Here is a 21,747-nt window from a genome sequence, read left to right on the forward strand (position 1 = left end):
ACTGAGACAAGGTGGGGAAGAAATAAAAGAGAGGAAGAAAGAGACATAGAGACAGAGGGATAGACAGAGGGGATTGGAAGTGCAGACAACTATAGTTATGGTTCTCCTTCTAGAATGGCCCCAGGAGTTCAGGTTAAAGTCAATTAAAAATAGCACTAGAGACAATGTGGCTGCATGTTATGAGAGGGTGCCTGAGAAAAATCTGATGGCGAGATTTCATAGATTGAGCATCGGCATTGCTGGGGTTCTTTCAAACAATCTCAACACAAAAATGTAATGTTTTTTATATTATTAAAATAATTGTGGATGCCTTTATTAAGCATCCACGATGCTACCTCACTAATTACCATACGATTAACAGTGCAAAAAAAGTTGCTTGAATGCCCCTTGGGCCTCAGAGGATAAGGTGCTTTGTAATTAATTGTCAGCAATATTGTATTTAATTACAATATTTATGGTTAACCATATCATACAGACATACATTGTTCGCTTTTCAAAATCAGGTAGTGTAAACGGTGCATACAAATGCGAAGCCGTTAACAGCATACAGCGAAATAGGAGGGTTGCCAGGTTAACAGCCCTGATAGGGGGATACTACAAAGGAGACTTGGCAACCTTGATTTTCCTCCGACATATTGTTTGTGTGGATCAAATTTTGGAAAGCTAAGCGAGTTAGAGGATTACTATTTATTTATTTCTCAACAGGTTTTGCCGAATCTGTCACCCAGTCCTGTCTGAAATGGGTGAGTAATAGCCTTATATTTCACTGTGATCCATTATTACATCTCATGTACACACGGGACAAGCGAGTTACGTCTGTTTCAAGTGTTTCCAGTTCTCGTCTGAGCTAGGCTAACTAGCTAGCGTGTCCCCAGCTAGGTAGTTTAGCTAGGGACACACTACATTGGTGTCATGCATTGTTTGTCCAAGCCTGTCTTCTCTGTCTAACTAACTGTAACATAAATACCTAGTCTTTTCGATACAATATCGATAGAGCTATGGATAAATGTTCTGTTTGGTTTGAACGTGCGGATAAAAAACGTAATATTGTCATGAACCTACTGTAGCTAGCATTTGCTGTCTCGCTAGCTCCACCTTGGTAAATTAGTCCGTCAACATGTGATTATGCTTGCTAGCTAGAGTTAATATTACTGTTAGCTTAAGTTAACTAGTTACCAACATGGTAGCTACGTAGTATGGAACACTTGGGGAAAAGGACATAGAATCAACATTGTTCAACGTAGACTAATCCATCTGTTGTGTTTAGTTGGACCAGTTTTGACAGAAGATATTATCTGGTTTGCTTGACAGACATCAACGTTCGAGGTATGTTGTTGACAGTCAGCTGCTAAGGTTACGCTCGTATGGTCGCAGCTTTGATTTCCACGGGTGTGGTGGCATGCTGCTGGTTCACACAAGGCAGATGACCAGAAGATGATCAAGAAGTGGATTCAACGGGTTCTATTTCCGTTTTCTAATTGATTTCGAACTCGGTGCCCCCTCACCCAAGTATTTATATATTTTAAATATAGTCTTCAGAGTACAGCCGAGAGAGAGAGGAGGGTGTGGCCAAGAGAGTTGAAACAGCGGCATGCCATACAGTGGACTGTCTCTCACACCAGCCAGCTCGATCCCTGAGTCAGTGACAGTTTCATCTGTGGTCTATTGTTGCTCTTCCGGTCATCAGTCCCTGTGAATCATTTTTCTTCCTTTATTTTGATGTCCTGTGTTAAGAATATCTCATATCCTTGAGATCACAGCCTTGTTATCTCGCCCCGTCCATCCCTCTCCATAATCATGACAATGAAACGAGAGGCTGTGTTGTGTACACCAGAAGTAGTTGCAACAGCTTATAAAGGCATCAATGTTGGCCTTCTAGACCGTCTGTTTGGTTAAGTCCCTCTCTTCTCTGCTGTGTGGGGCTGTTTCGGCTAAAACAGGAGCTCTCACAGTTGAGAACTCTGTAGAAGAGGTCACTGAAAGTTAAAAACAAAACATCCAGACGCAACCAGAAGTTTGTTTGTTTCATGTGCCTGTGGCTTTACTATCTGGACACTCGTTATTCCCCCCCCCTCCCTCCGTCTGACCTGGCCCTGGGTGATTCAGGGAATGCTGTGCCCTGCCCTGGGGGTGGCATGACTGCACAAATGCTGAGGATGGGCACTTTGTGTGTGTGGGTGCCCGATCGCGCTAACTCTGCGATTAACTCTGCTGAATAAATGTGCCTGTGTCGCCTTCCAGCTGACTCCAAATGAATAGTTTCCTGTCCCGTGTGTGTGTGTGTGTGTGTGTGTGTGCGCCTGTCCTAACTTCGGTGCGGAACATGTGTGTTTGTTTGCGTCCTTTGTGCACTCACTGGCAGTGGGTCGTCATGAGAAGGCTGCATAGTGCTAGGTTGTATTTTTAACTACACAGTCCTGCTCCGTTACTCCCAGCTTGTTATGAGAAGGTTTCATCCTCGCGTCCTATAATTAGTGTCTGAGAGCTAAGGAGCACCTCACACACACACACACAAGCATGCCACATATTTGATGGCATATTCCGTTATTGTTGTTTGCAACAGTTGCCTCTTCCTGAAACGTTTCCTAACCCTGTCTACGTTGTTTCCCATATCAGAGCCGTCCACCAGTCCTGCAAAGGATAACTACAGGATGAACCGCTACAAGAACAAAGCTCTGAACCTGGAGGAGATGAGGCGCAGGAGGGAGGAGGAGGGAGTCCAGCTCAGGAAACAGAAACGAGAGCAGCAGGTAAACAAACACACACACATAGGTAAACAAACATTCAACCAGGTAAACAAACACACACATAACAAGGTAAACAAACACACACAACCAAGTTAAGGTACCCACAAACACCCTGGTAAACATTCACACAAACACCCCTGCCACAAACAGCCAGGTAAACAACCCAAAGCTGTGACCCAGAGGTGAGATAGCATGGCCCAAAGATGTCTATTTCCCTGCCTCTAACACTCTCTGTCTCTCTCTCTCTCAGCTCTTCAAGAGGAGAAATGTGGACGTCCTCGACGAGGAAGCAGCCACATCTGAGAGTCAGCTGGTCCACTCATACCTCACCTCCCCAACCACGGTGAGACACACACACACACTGTCAGCTCCTGTACTTTAACCAGCCTAAGAGAGGTGGGTATGGGGCAGAAAGCTGTACTGTTGTTGATGCCCGCGTCTTTCCAGGAAGGAGTGATCACAAGAGACATGGTGGAGATGCTGTTCTCAGAGGACCCAGAGATGCAGCTAGCCACAACACAGAAATTCAGGAAACTACTGTCCAAAGGTGATTACCTCCAACGCAAGTGAACATAAGATATATTTACCAAGGCTGCAGTGGGGGGGGGACATTGTCACAATTCAGTATAGTTTTGTTGTGAGGATGCCCATTGTGTGTGTGTGTTTCCAACCAGAGCCCAACCCCCCCATCGACGAAGTCATAAACACGCCCGGAGTGGTGGAGAGATTTGTCGAGTTCCTCAAGACGAGCGTGAACTGCACCTTACAGGTGAGCAGCCCGGGGGAGTTTGGTCAGGTGACCAGAGAGGTGCTCTGAAGCGTTGGTGTTACGTTTTCATCCTCTCCATCTCTCTCTCCCTCCCCCTACTCTCCTCCTTTCTCTCCACCTCTCTCTCTCCCTCCCCCTACTCCCCCCCTCTCCCTCCCCCTACCCTCCTCCTCTCTCTCCCCCTCCTCTCCACCTCTCCTCTCTCCTCCTCCCTCCTTTCTCCAGTTCGAGGCAGCTTGGGCCCTCACCAACATAGCGTCGGGTACATCCATGCAGACGAAGGTGGTGATCGAGGCCGGGGCCGTTCCCATCTTCATAGACCTCCTGAACTCTGACTTGGAGGACGTCCAAGAGCAGGTGGGCCTCTAAGCTGAGACGCCCGTCTCCCCATCCCCCGGGGTGACGAGCTTCTGTCGAGGCCTTTCGATGTCACTTCCTAATCCTGTCATTTTGTTTCTCGCTTTGTTTTTGGTTTCTTGCGCTCTGTTTCCTCTCTGTCTCTCTCTCTCCTCTCTCTGTGTCTCTCTCTCCTCTCTCTTTGTCTCTGTCCTCTCTGTCTCTCCCTCTCCTCTCTGTGTCTGTCCCTCCCCTCTCTGTGTTTCTCCCTCCCCTCTCTCTCTCTCTGTGTCTCTTCCTCTCTCTCCCTCTGCTATCTCTCTCCCAGGCTGTGTGGGCACTGGGGAACATTGCGGGTGACAGCGCCGTGTGCAGAGACTACGTTCTCGACTGCAACATCCTCCCACCACTGCTGACGTAGGTACCCTGGTTCTGCAGGTACCCTGGGTCTGCAGGGACCCTGGGTCTGCAGGTACCCTGGGTCTGCAGGTACCCTGGGCTGCAGCCTCTGAGCCGTGTCCGGTCCCCTCCCCTGGAGCACAGCTAACCCTGCTGTGTTCCTCCCCACAGGCTCCTGACCAAGTCCACCAGGCTGACCATGACCAGGAACGCTGTGTGGGCTCTGTCCAACATCTGCAGGGGCAAGAGCCCCCCGCCTGTCTTCGAGAAGGTACACCCAACACACACACACACACACCGAATCACCCTGGCTTTGGAGGAGACCCCCTCCAGTACCACATCCACAAGCCCAATGCGTGTGTATCTGTTCCTGTTTGTGTGTGTCAGGTGTCGCCCTGCCTGCCGGTGCTGTCCAGGCTTCTGTTCAGCAGTGACCCAGACCTGCTGGCAGACGCCTGCTGGGCGCTGTCCTACCTCTCAGACGGCCCCAACGACAAGATCCAGGCAGTCATCGACTCTGGGGTCTGCCGCCGCCTCGTCGAGCTGCTCATGTGAGGAGGAGTGTGTGTGTGTGTGTGTGTGGTGTCTTTGGGTGGTGTTTGACTCAGTTTTTCGTTTTGACAGATATTCTAGATATTCTCTCTTTCTCTCTCGCTTGCTCTGCCTTTCTGTCTGTGCCTCTCTATCTCTGGCTGTCTCTCTCTCGGTCTCTGTCTCTCTCCCTCCCTCTCTCCTCCAGGCACACTGACTACAAGGTGGCCTCGCCCGCCCTGAGAGCTGTGGGGAACATCGTCACTGGGGACGATATCCAGACACAGGTGAGCTGTCTGTCACCCACAGGCTTCACTGTGTCACCTGCTGGGAGGGACGGCAGAAGTCTGTACTGGAGACGATAAGAATCTGTTCATTTAGCACTCATTCATCCAGACACTTTCATTCCTTCATGGGAAGGGGGAGGGGGAGATTTCAACCTGCAACCTTATGATTTGCATTTGAATGCTCTGCCACTGAGCTACAGCTATCCCAGTATGTAAAATAAGATTCTTTTGTTTGGGTGATGTGCATCTGAAAGCTACTGCTCGCTCACACTCACACACGCATGCGAGCACACACACACGCGAGCAAAGACACACACGCGAGCAAAGACACACACACAAACACACACACACGGTGTGTAACTGTGTCCTGTGTACCAGGTGGTGCTGAACTGCTCGGCGCTGCCCTGTGTGTTGCACCTCCTCAGCTCTGCTAAAGAGTCCATCCGCAAAGAGGCCTGCTGGACCATCTCCAACATCACCGCTGGGAACAGGGCCCAGATCCAGGTACCACACACCTAACACCATACCACACACAGGGCCCAGATCCAGGTACCACACACCTAACACCATACCACACACAGGGCCCAGATCCAGGTACCACACACCTAACACCATACCACACACACACGGCCCAGATCCAGGTACCACACACCTAACACCATACCACACACACGGCCCAGATCCAGGTACCACACACCTAACACCATACCACACACAGGGCCCAGATCCAGGTACCACACACCTAACACCATACCACACACACACGGCCCAGATCCAGGTACCACACACCTAACACCATACCACACACAGGGCCCAGATCCAGGTACCACACACCTAACACCATACCACACACACACGGCCCAGATCCAGGTACCACACACTTAACACCATACCACACACAGGGCCCAGATCCAGGTACCACACACCTAACACCATACCACACACACACACAAACCAGACACCTCACATTCACACACCACACGCCCCTAACCCTGTACCCTCCCTTGCAGACAGTGATCGACGGCAACATCTTCCCGGTGCTGATCGACATCCTGCAGAAGGCGGAGTTTAGGACCAGGAAGGAGGCGGCCTGGGCCATCACCAACGCCACGTCTGGGGGGACCCCGGAGCAGATCAGGTACAGGACGACACCTCCTCCTCTGCCCCGCACAGGGGGTCTGACATGCTCCACACCATGAAACCTCTGGTCCTCCCCTGGTCAGGCAGGGTGAACATCTGGCTGAAGCTAAACACACACACAAACTGAATGCCCTTTTTGGCCACAGTTTGAATTACGATCGGAATGTCACATGACACCCCTCAGCCCAGCATAACTCGTGTCTGGACCACACCAAACACGTTCTCTCTGCTCCCAGTTCTAATGCGCGCGTGTGTGTGTGTCAGGTACCTGGTGAACCTGGGCTGCATTAAGCCTCTGTGTGACCTGCTGACAGTCATGGACTCCAGGATCGTCCAGGTGGCTCTGAGCGGGCTGGAGAACATCCTGAGGCTGGGGGAGCAGGAGGCCCGGCAGGGGGGGCAGGGCCAGGGGGTCAACCCCTACTGCAGCCTCATAGAGGAGGCCTACGGTGAGACACACACACAGGCACATACACACACACACAGCGTGATTCTGTGATTGACCTCCATTGACCCTGACCCCTGCTCTTACCTAGGCCTGGACAAGATCGAGTTCCTCCAAAGCCACGACAACCAGGACATCTACCAGAAGGCCTTCGACCTGATCGAGCACTACTTTGGGGTAGAGGAGGAGGAAGCCAACCTGGCCCCCCAGGTGGACCAGGCCAACCAGCAGTTTCTTTTCCCCCAGCAGGAAGCCCCCATGGAGGGCTTCCAGCTATAACTCACCCCCCTCTCCACCTCTCCACCACCCAGCTCATATCTGCCCTCCTACACTTCTCAAATGAGGGTATATCACTTTGGCTTTCCTGTTTTACCACTAGCCCTTCCCTCCCTCCCCCCTCCTTAAAGCCCATTGGCTCTGGAAGAAAAGGAGGGTCCCGTTCCTGTTAAACCCTCCCAACTCTACCAATAGTCTGCCTTCTTCCTGGCTGAACAGACCAATCAGAGTCAGCTTCTCTCGTAGGCACCCTGGCCTAGTTAAGAGGACAATGACGTCAAGCCCAGTGAACCTAATTAAAAGTTGTCTCCACAAACTCCCTCCCCTCAGACTGTAGTTGTGTCTCAACCTGTTCACAGTCCGTCATTTAGAACCCCTTCGTGTTTTAGTTTTTTTTTGCTTAGAGGTGGCAGTTTTTCCTGTGTTTTTTTCCCCTCCCTTCCCACACCATAGAGTATCTCTCTGTTTGTGAAAAATCCCGCTTTCGGGAATCACATGCAGACATGATGATTATATGACAGTGAGGTGACACCCAAACTCTTACGTTGGACTCAGGAGTCGAGCTTGCTTGACGTGTTAACCTTCTCCAATGTATCCGCTAGTTCATTCAAGTTTTATTTCACATTCACCCAGTTTGACGTTCAGTTGCAATAGGACTCCACGGTGTCTCTCACCCGCTCATAATAGAGGAACATGGCTCCCCTCTGGACACGGTTAGCAGTTGTTTTGGGTTGTGTTGGACATACAGGGTATTCGCTGCTGTGTGGTCTCCACATAGACACAGAGACTCCAACACACTTCAGGCTCTCTCCTCTCTCCTTCCTGGAAACTGGAGCTAATTTCCATTTAAACAACTTCCTTTTTCGGTTCATTGCTCATGGCAGATCTTTTTTTTTTTTATCATAGGGAGGAGGAGGAGGGGGGGGGGGGGGGTGGAGCATGCTGGTTCAGAGAAGGTACTTCAGGGAGAGGTGACAGATTGGAAAGGGGGGTGAGGGGCATGTGTGTGGTGGGGGCGGGGGGGTTGAAACTATATTGAGAGATTAACGTGATAATACCTAGGTTAAGGGGGTGGTATAGCTAGAGATACTGTATAATGTCCGTTGTGTGCTGTGTTCTTAATAACGATACATTTGAACTATGAAGTGATCTAACTATTACATGACGCAGGTAGGGGGGGCAGGGGTTGGGGTGATGGGGGGGGCAGGACTGACTGCAGCACACCAAATATTTTTTTTATAGACAAAAGCATCTCAAGATGAGCAATGCGGTGTTATTTTGTGTTCGTTTTGGTTCTCTCTTTTGAACAGTGCTGAATCCTAACCTGAGATCCTAAAACAAAATCCCTCAACCACGCCGTAGTGATTTTGATGCATCTGGAAGTGAACGATTCAGCCCGAAAGTTTATTTTCTTTCTTGGGGGTTCTTGATTTTACGAAAGCCCGGTGTAAATAGGTAGCTGCCGGTTAGCCCCCCCTGCTCTATGTTGTAGCTGCCCCTCCTCCCTATGTGTGCTTGGTAGGGGTTTGCATGGTGTTTCCTTACCCTACCACCTTTTCAAGAGACTATCCCTGGCCAAACTCGTACAGTTACCGCGTAAAGAGATGGAGTCGGAGGGCGGGTGCGGGTGCGAGTGCGGGGGGTGAAGGTAAAAAGAAAAACTAGAGGAATGGAGTGACGGAGTTGAAAGTCGTAACACATTCTCTAAGTTCTTGTGTTCGTTGTGGCGGTGGCGGTATGTAGCTGTAGCTTTGATATCTAGCTAACCGTTGGCATTCTATGTCTTGTGAGGACGGATTGATCTCGAACTTTGCATCTATGTTTTTTTCTTCTTCTCTGCCCGACTTGGAAAGTTCACCACACCACTCGCCCCCCCATCTCCCCACCCCCCTCTTGTGGATTTAACGATGGCTGGAGTTTGGCTAGGGATGCGTCTAGTGGTTTAGCAACGAGCTTAACTGCGACCGAAATTCTAGTTAAAAGAGATGTTCGTATTTGCACACATACTTCATGCACACTCGCATACAACACCAGCAGACACTGTATACACACATCATACTAATGAGTGGCCAGGTATCCGGAGAAAAAGGCTTCCAAACCCTTAAGACAAGTAGGATTTTCTTTTTTTTTCCTTCATAAAAAACTGTTACATGGTATAAAGTACATGGCATGGCTTAAGCTTTCTTTTCTTTTTTTCGCACTTTGAAAATAAATACTTTGGGGTGGGGTGGGTATTTTAATAAATGTTAGTCATTCATAAGCCAATGCTTGGTAGCCTGTTATTAGATTTGTACCGGAAAGATGCAGTTAAATATGATTCTCTGCTTCATTTCATATATATATTCGTTTCGGAAAGCCTTTTTCCTGTACCAGGGGTTATGGAAGCCGTTTCCTCCTCCTGGCAACATGACTGGTGATGGCTAGATACACCTGTAAGCACAGGTCTGGGGTCAGCCAGGCCTGGCCTTAGCCCATCCTGGCCCTAGGGTCCTAGCTGATCTCCAGCCTGTGTCTATGGAGGGTGGAGCCCAGGGCTCAGAACTGTCTGGTAGTGTGACGTTTGACTGACAGGCGCTTTGTGAGGCTACGATTGATGTTATTTCGTCCCCATGACTCTAGGGGGATGCGCTTTTTCTGTGGACAAACAACTTGTTCTCGTTTAGCTGCAGTGGACTTCACTTTAAAACCAAGCGTCATATTATGATGATTTGTTTTTTGTTTTACAGAGCGGATATCACTAGTTGCAACAGTTGGTGTTGTTCTGGCTATTGGCACTTAATCTGCAATCTTAAAATATTAAGACAAATCTGAATTTGTTTTAATATTTTCGCTTGGATGTTTACTATATTATAATGACTGTGTTGGAGTAAAACTTTGTTTCACTGACATGCACATTTTGAAAGTGGAAATATTCAAATTGAGTATGGCTGCAAGCTTTAGAAATGCAAATAGTTATCCACAGAACAAGTGCACTTCTAGATATAAAAGGTGATAGAAATTCTAGAAATCATGGTAATTGAGCAACAAAACTTACTCTACTGTGCTAATGTGTAGAGGATCATTTATATCAGTAGTTTTTGGCTTCTTGTCTCCCTCAGGCAAGAAACAAGTGGATCAAACTACAAAAAAATAAAAACTATATTTATATTTATGAAAAATAGTACAAATGCACTCCTATTCACTAAAGTGCCAATCCGACCAACAAAGACTGAAGGTTGAAATGTCTGTCTATGACTTATTGAATTCTATTTTTCCTTTTTCCTTTTTTTGTACTTGAATGTGCACACATTTTGTGCAAAACATTGCTGCTCTTTTTTCCTTATCTTTAAAGTTACATGACTTGCCATTGTTTCTCAAAAGAAGTGGCATTCTTTTCTTGGCCCACCTCAACGTGGGTTTGAACCTTAAAGGAGAAAAAATAGAAAAACCTAAAAATGGGACTTCCTTTACTGCTTTATACTGGTCTTTCCAGACCTCCAAATAGATTGGTGATAGGTAAAGCTGGTTGTTTCTAGATGTACACAATGATTTGAGCGGTTTGTGTCCAAAGAGGAGACAATACAAACTACATCACTGGGCTTTCTGGTCAGCAGTCATATCAGACCAGACCTTTACTTCCATGTTTGCACATATGAGTAAAACCCTCTCTGTTTGTAAATGACCTACAGAAGTGGTGTTCCTCGCTAGAGTTCTTGATACCTCTCTTGTTTCTACGCCTGAATCTAGAGCTCAGACCCTTACTGCAGATGGTGGTACTGTGATTGAAAAATCAAACTCAGGCGACCACCCCATTTTTTTTTGGTCCGCCAAAAACTTATTAAAAGCCATCTTTCAGTACAACCAATCACACATCTTTTTCTTGCAGGGTAAGCTGTGATCAGGTTTTTTTTATCGTCCGATTCAGCATTGGACCACAAATATAAATCCGATCAAAACAACCAACAACTCCTGCAGTAGATGTGCTCCAAACCCAACATCCGCAGGGATGTGCTCCAAACCCAACATCCGCAGGGATGTGCTCCAAACCCAACATCCGCAGGGATGTGCTCCAAATCCAACATCCGCAGGGATGTGCTCCAAACCCAACATCCGCAGGGATGTGCTCCAAACCCAACATCCGCAGGGATGTGCTCCAAACACAACATCCGCAAGGATGTGCTCCAAACCCAACATCCGCAGGGATGTGCTCCAAACCCAACATCCGCAGGGATTTGCTCTCTCTTCAGGCTTATCTTCAGGCTTTGCTCCCCTCTCTCTGGGAGTGGAGTTACCAGACGGAACTACTTGACGTTTTACCCAGATGGAATCTGGGATTCATCATTATGCGAAGTAATTTACATTAAACAAGAGATGTAAGAACTGAAGAGGAGCGTTGTGTATGTTGTTTTACATTTAACACGCACTGTGTTTTTTTTCCCCCCTAAATCCTGACTCGTTCTAATGACTTCTGAGAAGTGCTGAAATGCCTCCTTTGACCACATGATGTCACTTGGAAATAACATGGCCTGTTTTCCTGCCTGAGCTGACGGCTACAGTTGCAATATATAGGGCCTAAAGCACTTCCTCTTCAGGACATATGATCAGAAAGAAAACTTACAATTGATCATTCAAAAGTTGTAATCCAGGTATTGATTGCAACACGGCTCAAATTTGACTTGTCTTCCGTCCTCAATCCTTTAAATGTCTCTTTGAGACTGGTCTGTCTCTAGGAAATCTCAAGTCATGGCTCTATGCTTGGCTTGTCAAGTGTAGCAGTCCATGCTCAATTGTTTACAATGCTACATGTTTGTAAAATATTTTCATACACCCTTACTGACCAGCCCTGATGTATACTCTGCTCTGGTCCTATAATTTCTCTCTTTGAAATGTATTTATTTCAATATCTTATGTTTGTTTGCTTACAAATACCCATCTTAAACTGTGACTTGACTTGACTGCCGACGGTATGAATGAGTGACGAGAAACTGATACAGTTCAACTGAACATGACACACACAGAAACAAACATACACAATGCATTAACAATATTAGATATGTATACGAAATATAAGTAAATAAAATCTAAAGTTGTTCAGTGAAAATACTGTACGAAAAAATAAAGTTATGTTGCAACCCTTTACGTTTGTCTGACATTTTGTATCTGCATTATAATCAGTAGGTAAAAGTTTAATTCACACTTGCCTGGGTTGGCTTCCTTCAGGCATTAAGAGCGGTTGTTGTTTTTTTTACTTGAGTCCTGACAATGTTTATCGAATGTTTATGTCCACAGTTCAGCTGTGGACATAAACATTCGGTCCTTAAACTGTTATTGTGACCAGAGTTGCCAGGTCTGTGTGACAAAACCAGCCCAATGGCCAATCAAAACCAGCCCAATATCAGAACTCAAAATATGCACCTGCCAAACCATATACACTGCTTGTAAAGTCCAACAGCATTGCTATCATTGCCAAATGTATTGTAATATCTACAAAGTAACACCAAATGTTTAGTATGCCAGCATTAAAAGAAGTTTTCAGGAGGTTTTCTCAGGAGACTGAGAGCATTAGACACGTGTGCACACCCACAGTGCGTGTGTATGTGGGCGTGTCCCATGTCCATGTGTGTACGTGCTGATCTGGAGTCAGTTTGGTAGAATTTGGGTATAAATAAATTATTTCATTTAAAATATCGATTTTTATTTATAGATATTAATTTAATTTGCATGCAAAATAGGTCTACCCCAACCAGCGGACAAACAATTCAACCCGCGGCAACACTTCAAAAGTAGCCCAATTCCGCGGTAAAACCGCGGACCTGGCAACACTGATTGTGACTGATCTGCATGTATGACGATTGCTTTACCTATCCTTGGTATCCAGGATGTTGTAATCTGAATTTTATAATTTTACATTATTCATTTCAAATATATAATGAAGTGCACTGGCCACAGCTCTCATGTTTGTAGAACTCAATCAGGTGGGCAATGGCTTTGATGATATCCGTCTGCAACGACAGAACGTTTCACCTCAACACTAGTCACCACACTGCAATCCCCAGTAAGCATTATGTCACTGATTTGCTTCCATACCATGTTCCTACAAGGCTCTGGGTTGACCTATAAAAAATTATTACCAGAGAATGTCTTACTAAATAAATGACAACAGCGCCTCCGAACGTGAGTGTGCCGGCGAGTAGTTCCGGGTAAGTTGCAGCTACTTCCGTTCCACATTTCATAAGCTCGGGACAACCGACGGAGGTAGGAATGCAGTTTTCCTTCCAATAATATTATGCATTTTATTTAAATATAGTCTATTGCTTTTATATTCCGTTTTTATAATATACAGTCTCACAAAACAAGAGTTTTGTCATGGGTAAGCTTCAATGCTTTAGGAATTACTAAATAAATTGATCGTAAACCATCGCTATTTAGCTAGCTTACTAGGCTAGCTAGTTTTATGAACGTTATGGAGGTCAAAGCTGTACACATGCATCGTCCTCAAGTATTTGGTGAAACGTCTTTCCTAAGTATTTGGCGCATACCTTTCTTGTGTGCTAAGCAGTAAAACAGGTAGATAATGTTAATTGTCTCAGCTAACTAACATTTTTAATAAGTGTAGCCTATGCTAAACGTCCTCAAGCAATGCCTGGTGTATGGGTAGTAGTGTTTTGATGAGCTTGGAATATTGTTTGGAGTTGGCAGTGCAGAGATTATATCACATTTGAGTTTTTACGACGTTTTTGAACATAAATACCCTTGTTTTTTATCAGAATTGAATTTCTTGATAACATGTTGAAGCGATACATTGTTAGCTCTAGATTGATTCAAGATTGTCTGGGTTTTTTCTTGGAATAGGCATAACACCACAAGACTTGACAAGCGGCTTTGCGCCTTAAACTACAAATATAGCAGTGGATATTGTACAGATAACAACGATTTTTTGTTGTTGTTGACGTTTTTGATTTCCTGCAAACAGTCAATCAAGATGCTGTCCCTCTCTCGGGCGTTGGTGTGTGCGCTGCGCACCCCAGCCACTGTCAGTCCAGCTGGGGTAGCTGCCGTCACGCGATTCAACAGCACTGCTACTCAGGTAAACATATATTACATATCCAACAACTGGTTAGGGTTTGATAACCTTGACAGTTTCACTCAACATGATCTCTGTGGGTTTATTAGGAAAAGCCCAAAAAGACCACATTTGGACCTCTGAGTGATCAGGACAGAATCTTTACCAACCTCTATGGGCGACATGACTGGAGGTAGAGCCACCAAAAGCTTTTCATGTCACAAATTTAGTGATTTTTGTAAACTTATCAAACAATAATCAATAAATAAATCCCACTTCAAGCAACCTCTACCCCTGTCCTGTCTCAGGCTAAAGGGGGCCTTGAGCAGGGGGGACTGGTACAAGACAAAGGAGATCCTGTTGAAGGGAGTGGACTGGATCATCAACGAGATCAAGAGCTCTGGTCTGCGTGGCAGAGGAGGAGCTGGCTTTCCCACCGGCATGAAGTGGAGTTTCATGAACAAACCCAGCGATGGACGGTCAGTGACTCCTGATGTGTGCTTTCTCCAAAAGAGAACTCTAAACAGTCCACAGCTTACCCTTCTACTGCCCTCATGTCACAGTTAACACCGGAAGAGGGGATCTCTCACTGAATCTCTCCTCTGACATTTTTTCCCCTCACTGAGTTTTCCTGGGAGTTTTTCCTTGTCTTCCTTGAGGGTTTTCGGTTGCTTTAGATGCAGTTCTAGGTGCATGTGTGATATTGCTTGTGAAAAGGGCTACACAAACAGACAGAATTGACCTGATTGTTATCCCTCAGGCCCAAGTACCTGGTGGTGAACGCAGACGAGGGGGAACCAGGCACCTGTAAGGACCGGGAGATCATGCGCCACGACCCCCACAAGCTGGTGGAAGGCTGCCTGGTGGCGGGCAGGTGCATGGGAGCCCGCGCTGCCTACATCTACATCAGGGGGGAGTTCTACAACGAGTCATCCAACCTGCAGGTGAGACGGGAGTTCAAAAAGATCTCCTCAGGCCCCCTAGTGTCTGATCTGTGAAATGACGCCTCTAATACTTGTAACTTGTTTAACTACATGCTCTTCTGGTTCTACCCATTGGCTCTTATTTGCTTTTCACAATGTATGCTTTGTGTTTTGGCTACCCACATGGTTTTTGGGGCTATCTCGTTGTTTATGATCATTGACCTCATTCACCTTTTGCTCTTTCTTGTAAATCGCTCTGGATAAGAGCGTCTGCTAAATGACTAAATGGAAATGTAATGTATCGTCAACTCTTCTTCTTCTCTCCTCTAGGTGGCCATCAACGAGGCCTATGCCAACGGCCTGATCGGGAGGAACGCCTGCGGGTCCGGCTACGACTTTGACGTGTTTGTGATGCGCGGGGCCGGAGCCTATATCTGTGGGGAGGAGACGGCCCTCATCGAGTCCCTGGAGGGCAAGCAGGGGAAACCCCGTCTGAAGCCTCCCTTCCCCGCAGACGTCGGTGAGTCCTGAGGAGAGGGGACGTACAAACCCTCATCCATACAAGACGTTTGACGTATATTTGGTTTTAAATGCAGTGTTAGGGTAGTACCGTCTTTACTTTATGCCAGGGGTGTAAGTTATGTATCTCTCTTATTTGAGAACCGCAAATCTGCCCCAACTCTCATTTGACCCCTACATGGCATATGGAAACAAACCTACATGGCATATGGCAACTGGTTTCAGGAATACCGAGGTTCTAAATAATGGATTTAATGCTGTCTCTAAGGTGTGTTTGGTTGCCCGACGACTGTCGCCAACGTGGAGACCGTAGCTGTGGCGCCCACCATCTGCCGTCGTGGCGGGACGTGGTTCGCTGGCTTCGGCAGAGAGAGGAACTCGGGCACCAAGCTGTTTAACATCTCGGGTCACGTCAACACCCCCGTCACAGTGGAGGAGGAGATGTCCATCCCCCTCAAGGAACTCATCGAGAGACATGCAGGTGCATAGCGACACATTTACGTTTTGATTCTGTCATAGACATACACAACGATTTATTTTTCATGTTTTTTGGGGGGTTTTTTTGGGGGGGGGGGGTTGTCTTTAAGCAATGAATAGAAAACTTTATTGAGGTGTAAATATTCCCTTGGCAGTTGTGGCATGTTCCACTTATAACATTTATACACATCAACCGACATCTTATTGTGAACTTTCTGGACCAGTGTCAGAAGTGTATTTTTTTTGTGGTCCTCCTCCATTGTGATTGGCTCGTAATTTCAATTCATCTCACCAATATGGATGTTTCTCTCAGGGGGTGTGCGTGGAGGCTGGGACAACCTCCTGGCCGTCATTCCTGGTGGATCCTCCACACCCATGATCCCTCGCTCCGTCTGTGAAACCGTCCTTATGGACTTTGACGGCCTCATCCAGGCCCAGACAGGCCTGGGCACAGCTGCCATCATCGTCATGGACAAATCTGTGAGTAGCCCCTGCTAGAGGGAATGAGGAAGTGTGCTGTGATTGGCTGTTCATTTCTGTGTCCTCCCTCCCTACATTACATGTTGATTGTATCCTAGTGCAGCGTTTCAGCTGCTTACTGGGGATCGCAGTGTGGTGGCTAGTGTTGAGGTGAAACGTTCTGTCGTTGCAGACTGATGTCATCAAAGCCATTGCCCGCCTGATTGAGTTCTACAAACACGAGAGCTGTGGCCAGTGCACCCCCTGCAGGGAAGGTGAGGAACTGCAGCACTTCATTATTTATTTAGTCAAATGTTCTATACTGTTGGGTATTTTAAACGTATTACAACAGAAGATAAAATAAAATATACATGGGGAAAAGCTCATATTACTAAGGTAATGAAAGCAACAAGTAAGGTGAAGAATCTACCGCCCACCTCTGTTCATAGGAGTGGACTGGATGAACACGATGATGTGGCGTTTTGTGCGCGGTGATGCTAAGGAAGCGGAGATCGACATGATCTGGGAGATCAGCAAGCAGATCGAGGGTCACACCATCTGTGCCCTGGGTGACGGTGCTGCATGGCCTGTTCAGGTAACACACCACCACCACAGGCATTACCCCAGCAGATGCCTACATGGCAAATACGGGAGTCAGGTGGCTGAGCGGTTAGGGAATAGGGCTAGTAATCTGAAGGTTGCCGGTTCGATTCCCGGCCATGTCAAATTACATTGTGTCCTTGGGCAAGGCACTTCACCCTACTTGTCTCAGGGGGAATGTCCCTGTACGTACTGTTAGTCGCTCTGGATAAGAGCGTCTGCTAAATGACTAAATGTAAATACACACATCTATATCGATAGAGATATATAGATATAGAGATATAAATTACACATAGGCCTTACACAGACGTCTTGTGGCGGTTGGTGGTGTTCAGAATAGACCAAACTGTCTCTTGATTTTCATTCTATTAACCTGGCATCGTCTGTATGTTTACTCTGGGCTCCTTAGTTTGATGGTTTATTTATATACATTATTTACAAAAAATGCTGACATGGGGATTTGGATATATTTATAACCCCAACATAGGACTTTGGCCAGACTGATGGCAACCACAGTCCAGAGAAGCAGGAACAGAAACCCAATGTACCTGTACAGGTACATTGGGTTTCTGTTCCTGCTTCTGTTCCTGCTTACAAATAAACATTAAACATTTTCCTCCTTCCTTCCCTCAGGGTTTGATTAGACACTTCAGACCTGTAATGGAGAGCAGAATTGCAGAATTTCAAGAGAAGAAGCAAGCCAGGGCTTAATTCACTCCATGCTGCCTCATATTTCATGCCTTGTTTTCCCATTTCACCCCTTTCCTTTCATTCACAAATTGTTATTTAAAGCAAAACTGTCACGACACAATTGTGAATAATTGCCTTCCTGTATTTGCCTGTATTTCCAATAAATACGCCAATGGAGTTCTATTAAACCTAATGTAGATTTAGATTCTACGGTTGTATATATGTATTACTCTTAAATAAAAACTGTAAAAGTTTAAGAATGTTCTCGTTGCAACTTGTTTCTATATATTATGTCCTCACAAACTGAACTTCTAAATAGCATACCACTCAATATTATAGATTTTAAACATATAAACGGACTTAGAATTTTAACTTCTTCCACATTTTTGTAGATGCTAGAATATTCTCATTACTGTGCACACATGGCTCTGCCCCTCTCTCAGAACGGTAATCTGATTGTACACTACAGTCTAGTGTGAGGCTGGATGGCTCATATTGCCTGCAACCCCCGTCACGTGACTAGGGTGAATTCGTCTTTCCTTCCGACTTCATTTTATTGGACGCTCTCAGAGGTAAGAAACGGCTGCATTTTGAATTGTTTACCACTGTTTCAGTAACCTTTGTTTAAGGGATTGTGCACGTACTAAACAACCTGGCTTCAATTACTTGATACAAAATTCTGCACACGCCGTGATATTGTAAATGCGGTCTTTGTGTTTTAAATTGTTTTTGCTCTGCAATTTAAGGTTGTCCATCATTCCCCCCCCCCTCCCCCTCCGTTCTTTTTGTCAACCTTGTTTTGTTATCACCGTAAAGTTTAATCTGGCTATAATTTCATAGTTAGCCTGCAAGTTTTTCCTTCCACTGCTTAGTTGTTTTTTAAGGGGTTATCGATTATAAAATTAAATTGTGGCGATCATGTGCAAATAATCCTGTATTTCTTGGCTAACATTCCAGTGGCGATATATCGTATGCAGCAAAGCCCGCGCGAGCCACCCTGAGCGAAGGGTTTAGTAAACATCGTTTTTTTCATTTATTGCTTCTTTCAGTTCAAATTGAGACTGTTTCAATCTCAGTCAGCATGGAGTTGGATATGTTAAAGATAGAGCAGGTTGTTGTTGGAGAAGACGTCAGTTCCACAGAGACCATCAAACCAGGCCCTGTCATCACCCCTTCTCTGCAACCCTGTGAGCATTTAAATCTTGTCATACTGTCTTATACTTAAACTACTAAACGCATTTGTGTGCATTCCAAACGCACACGGAAAACAGTTTCTCCCATGTTTAAACGTAAGCAGCTGTTACTAGCATTTACTTGTGTCGTGAACCTCCTTTTCTCTTCTGTTTTACAGATCAACATGACAGCCTTCAGTGCTTTCAGTGTTTCATCACCTTCTGCAACTCCAAGGCCAAAGAGAGACACATGAGGAAGAGTCATCGAGAGGAATACAAACAGCAGCTCCAGCAGGTATAGAAGATGTATATAATACTATATAATATATGTACTTGTACTCTTGTTGGTTAGTTGTAACTGATTTAACATCTTGTACTCGCTTTGAATTATATTATTGGTGCTTGCTTTCCTATAGGTACACTCTTGCACTTTTGAGGTTCATGTTGCTTAATTGTAACTTGTTTAACAACATTCTCTTATGTTTCTTCCCATTGGCACGTATTTGCTTTTCATAATGTATGCTTCATGTTTTACCTACCCACAATGTTTTTGGGGCTATCTCGTTGTTTATGATCATTGACCTTATGCACTTTTGTAAAGCTCTCTCTTTAAAGTCGCTTTGGATAAAAGCGTCCGCTAAATGAATAAATGTAATTTGTACTTACAAATGCATAGATGTAAAGCTAGCGATGGTTGTGTACAATCTCTCACTTTTGTTTTTCTTCTTCTCTCTTGTGTTTCGTGTCGGCGTGCAGACTGATACTTTGTTCACGTGTTACGTGTGCGACCGGACATTTCCTTCCTCCGAGGAGCTCACCCAACACCAGGCGTCTCACAGCCAGGAGGACAAGCCCTTCCGGTGCCCGTACTGCCAGGGAAGCTTCCGGACCTTCTCTGAGGTAAGAGGGGGAGGGAGGGGGGGGGGGTCTCTGAGTTCAAATGCGTCTGTCGTGAACTGTTTTTCTCCCCCCCCCCCATGTCTGCCTCCCCTGGATTGGCTAGCGTCAAACGTGACGTAGCTGACTTCCCCGTCTGTTGTGAACTGTTCCCCTCCCCCATGTCTGCCTCCCCTGGATTGGCTAGTGTCAAACGTGACGTAGCTGACTTCCCCTTCTGTTTGTGCGTCTCAGCTGACAGTTCACCGGAGGAACCTGTGCACGGAGCGGAACAGCATCTGCAGGGAATGTAACATGGTGTTCCGTGGCCCCGCCCACCTTCGGACCCACCGCCTATCCCAGCACCCCCAGCCCCTGGAGGACCCAGACGATGACACCATGACACACCGCTGCGGCAAGTGCGGACGGGGGTTTAAGACCGAGGAGGAGCTGGTGCAGCACCAGGAAGACTTTGCGGGGGACCAGCACTGCAACGCCAAACCTCCGGCCAAGCGACGGGGGCGCCCACCCAAGAAGATCGTGGAGGCCGCGGAGGGTGAGGTAAGTGGCGAGGAAAAAAGCGGGGAGGTGGAAGAGGGTGCGGCGCTGGATGAGGGGGGGAAGGAATCTCTGACGAAGGGAGGGAAACGGAAGGGGAGGCCACCTAAGCAGCCGCAGGCGGAGGAGCTGAAGATCCCGTGTCCCGAAGTCGGCTGCGAGCTCACGTTCTCCTCGCTCTCCCTGTTTCGGGCTCACAAGAAAGAGAAGCACGCCAAGCCGCCGCCACCTCGCAAGGCTTACCCGTGCGTGGAGTGTGAGGAGAGCTACGCCCGGTCTGAGCAGCTTAAAGCCCATATGGCCAGGGCTCATGGATCCGGCCGGCACAACTGCCCAACCTGTGGTAAAAGCTTTGGCCGAGAGAGTAATCTAAAAGCCCACCAGAAAACACATACAGAGGGAGAAGAGGATACAGACAAAGGGAAAAGATAATAAGGGTATTGAGACGGTGTTCCCAAGATCATGGAAGTCCTGAAGACGTCGGGGGAAGTGAAAAACGGTTCATGGGATTTTTATATTCAGCAAAAGGAAGTTGGAGTTTGAAATGCTAGACAGTAAAGCACTCGACTGTAGTAATAAGGTTATTCCTGAAGAGTTGTTTTAAAAGTGCTTTTTAGAAAACGACAACAATTGACTGTAAATAAAACCGCCTATACCGATGTGTGTATATAATAATGTATTTCAATTTTCCCTCAAAGCTTAATGTAGTTGGGCTTCTTTTTCCATATTTCCTAAATTGAAGCGTTGGAAAAAGTTTTTATATTCTTTTTAGGGATGTAGAGGTGTAGTTTACTAGTTTATTCTCAATGTAACTTATGATAATAATTTGTTTTAATCATGCCTAGGAATTGGTAAAATATTATGAATATGATTTCACTTTAAATCATGTTTTCTTAACCCCCATTCTAAGATAAAGTTTCAAATCATGTTGTGAGGATCTTTGCAGGATTCCATTGCTGTTTTTTTCTCAAATGTTGGCATTAAAAATTAAACAATAATGGCATTAAACTAAATGTGTGATGAAACAATGTTTGGAATTGTTATTAAGTTATATATTCAATTTTGATTATGATAAGGTTAGACCTAATGACAATACCGCAAGTGAAATTTCAGCATTGAAAACGTGCATTAAAAATGTATGATAAAAAATATATAAATACAGTAGGCTCTTTATTGATTATGGAATTGCCAATTACAGTTTTGGATGTGGTTGCAACGGAAGGATATTTTCTTTATTTCAGTCCGGGATGGGAAAATAACCAGAATAAAATGTATGTAATTGTACACAGTAACCAAATATTTTCCTAAATAAGATTAGTTGTTGACCGGTGATTTAATATAGAGTAATGTTTGTCACTTCCAGAAAAGAGATAAACTCTTTTTCCCACAATGCAACGGCGCTTCCTTCCTATCTCGCGCCTTTCCATCTTGTTTCACCAGAGCGCCACAGTGTACAACATAGTTGTTGTTGTAGTAGCTAGCTAGTGAATAATGGCGACTG

General features: G+C 46.0%; 3 protein-coding genes across 3 annotated transcripts; all 3 read left to right on the forward strand.

Annotated features, from left to right (window-relative positions):
- The first annotated feature begins 667 nt into the window (after positions 1 to 667).
- On the forward strand, positions 668 to 7,809 carry LOC136962090 (importin subunit alpha-7). Its single transcript, XM_067255723.1, has 14 exons — positions 668 to 743; positions 2,617 to 2,750; positions 2,998 to 3,090; positions 3,195 to 3,294; positions 3,422 to 3,516; positions 3,742 to 3,873; positions 4,181 to 4,269; positions 4,423 to 4,522; positions 4,639 to 4,802; positions 4,991 to 5,069; positions 5,448 to 5,573; positions 6,080 to 6,207; positions 6,474 to 6,658; positions 6,746 to 7,809. The coding sequence occupies exons 1-14, from the start codon at positions 740 to 742 to the stop codon at positions 6,931 to 6,933; spliced, it is 1,617 nt and encodes a 538-aa protein (XP_067111824.1). The 5' UTR covers positions 668 to 739; the 3' UTR covers positions 6,934 to 7,809.
- A 5,332-nt stretch (positions 7,810 to 13,141) lies between these two features.
- On the forward strand, positions 13,142 to 17,904 carry ndufv1 (NADH:ubiquinone oxidoreductase core subunit V1). Its single transcript, XM_067255724.1, has 11 exons — positions 13,142 to 13,164; positions 13,883 to 13,996; positions 14,083 to 14,165; positions 14,281 to 14,451; positions 14,733 to 14,916; positions 15,226 to 15,415; positions 15,683 to 15,895; positions 16,205 to 16,371; positions 16,544 to 16,625; positions 16,800 to 16,945; positions 17,584 to 17,904. Exons 2-11 carry the CDS (start codon positions 13,892 to 13,894, stop codon positions 17,659 to 17,661), a joined length of 1,419 nt encoding a protein of 472 aa, XP_067111825.1. The 5' UTR covers positions 13,142 to 13,164; positions 13,883 to 13,891; the 3' UTR covers positions 17,662 to 17,904.
- Positions 17,905 to 18,693: 789 nt separating this feature from the next.
- Positions 18,694 to 21,368, forward strand: LOC136962092 (zinc finger protein 782-like). The gene is made up of 4 exons (XM_067255725.1): positions 18,694 to 18,827; positions 18,992 to 19,107; positions 19,569 to 19,712; positions 19,944 to 21,368. The coding sequence occupies exons 1-4, from the start codon at positions 18,722 to 18,724 to the stop codon at positions 20,676 to 20,678; spliced, it is 1,101 nt and encodes a 366-aa protein (XP_067111826.1). The 5' UTR covers positions 18,694 to 18,721; the 3' UTR covers positions 20,679 to 21,368.
- The last annotated feature ends 379 nt before the right edge of the window (positions 21,369 to 21,747 follow it).

The sequence above is a fragment of the Osmerus mordax genome, chromosome 18 (genome assembly GCF_038355195.1).
Source record: "Osmerus mordax isolate fOsmMor3 chromosome 18, fOsmMor3.pri, whole genome shotgun sequence".
NCBI classification, from domain to species: domain Eukaryota; kingdom Metazoa; phylum Chordata; class Actinopteri; order Osmeriformes; family Osmeridae; genus Osmerus; species Osmerus mordax.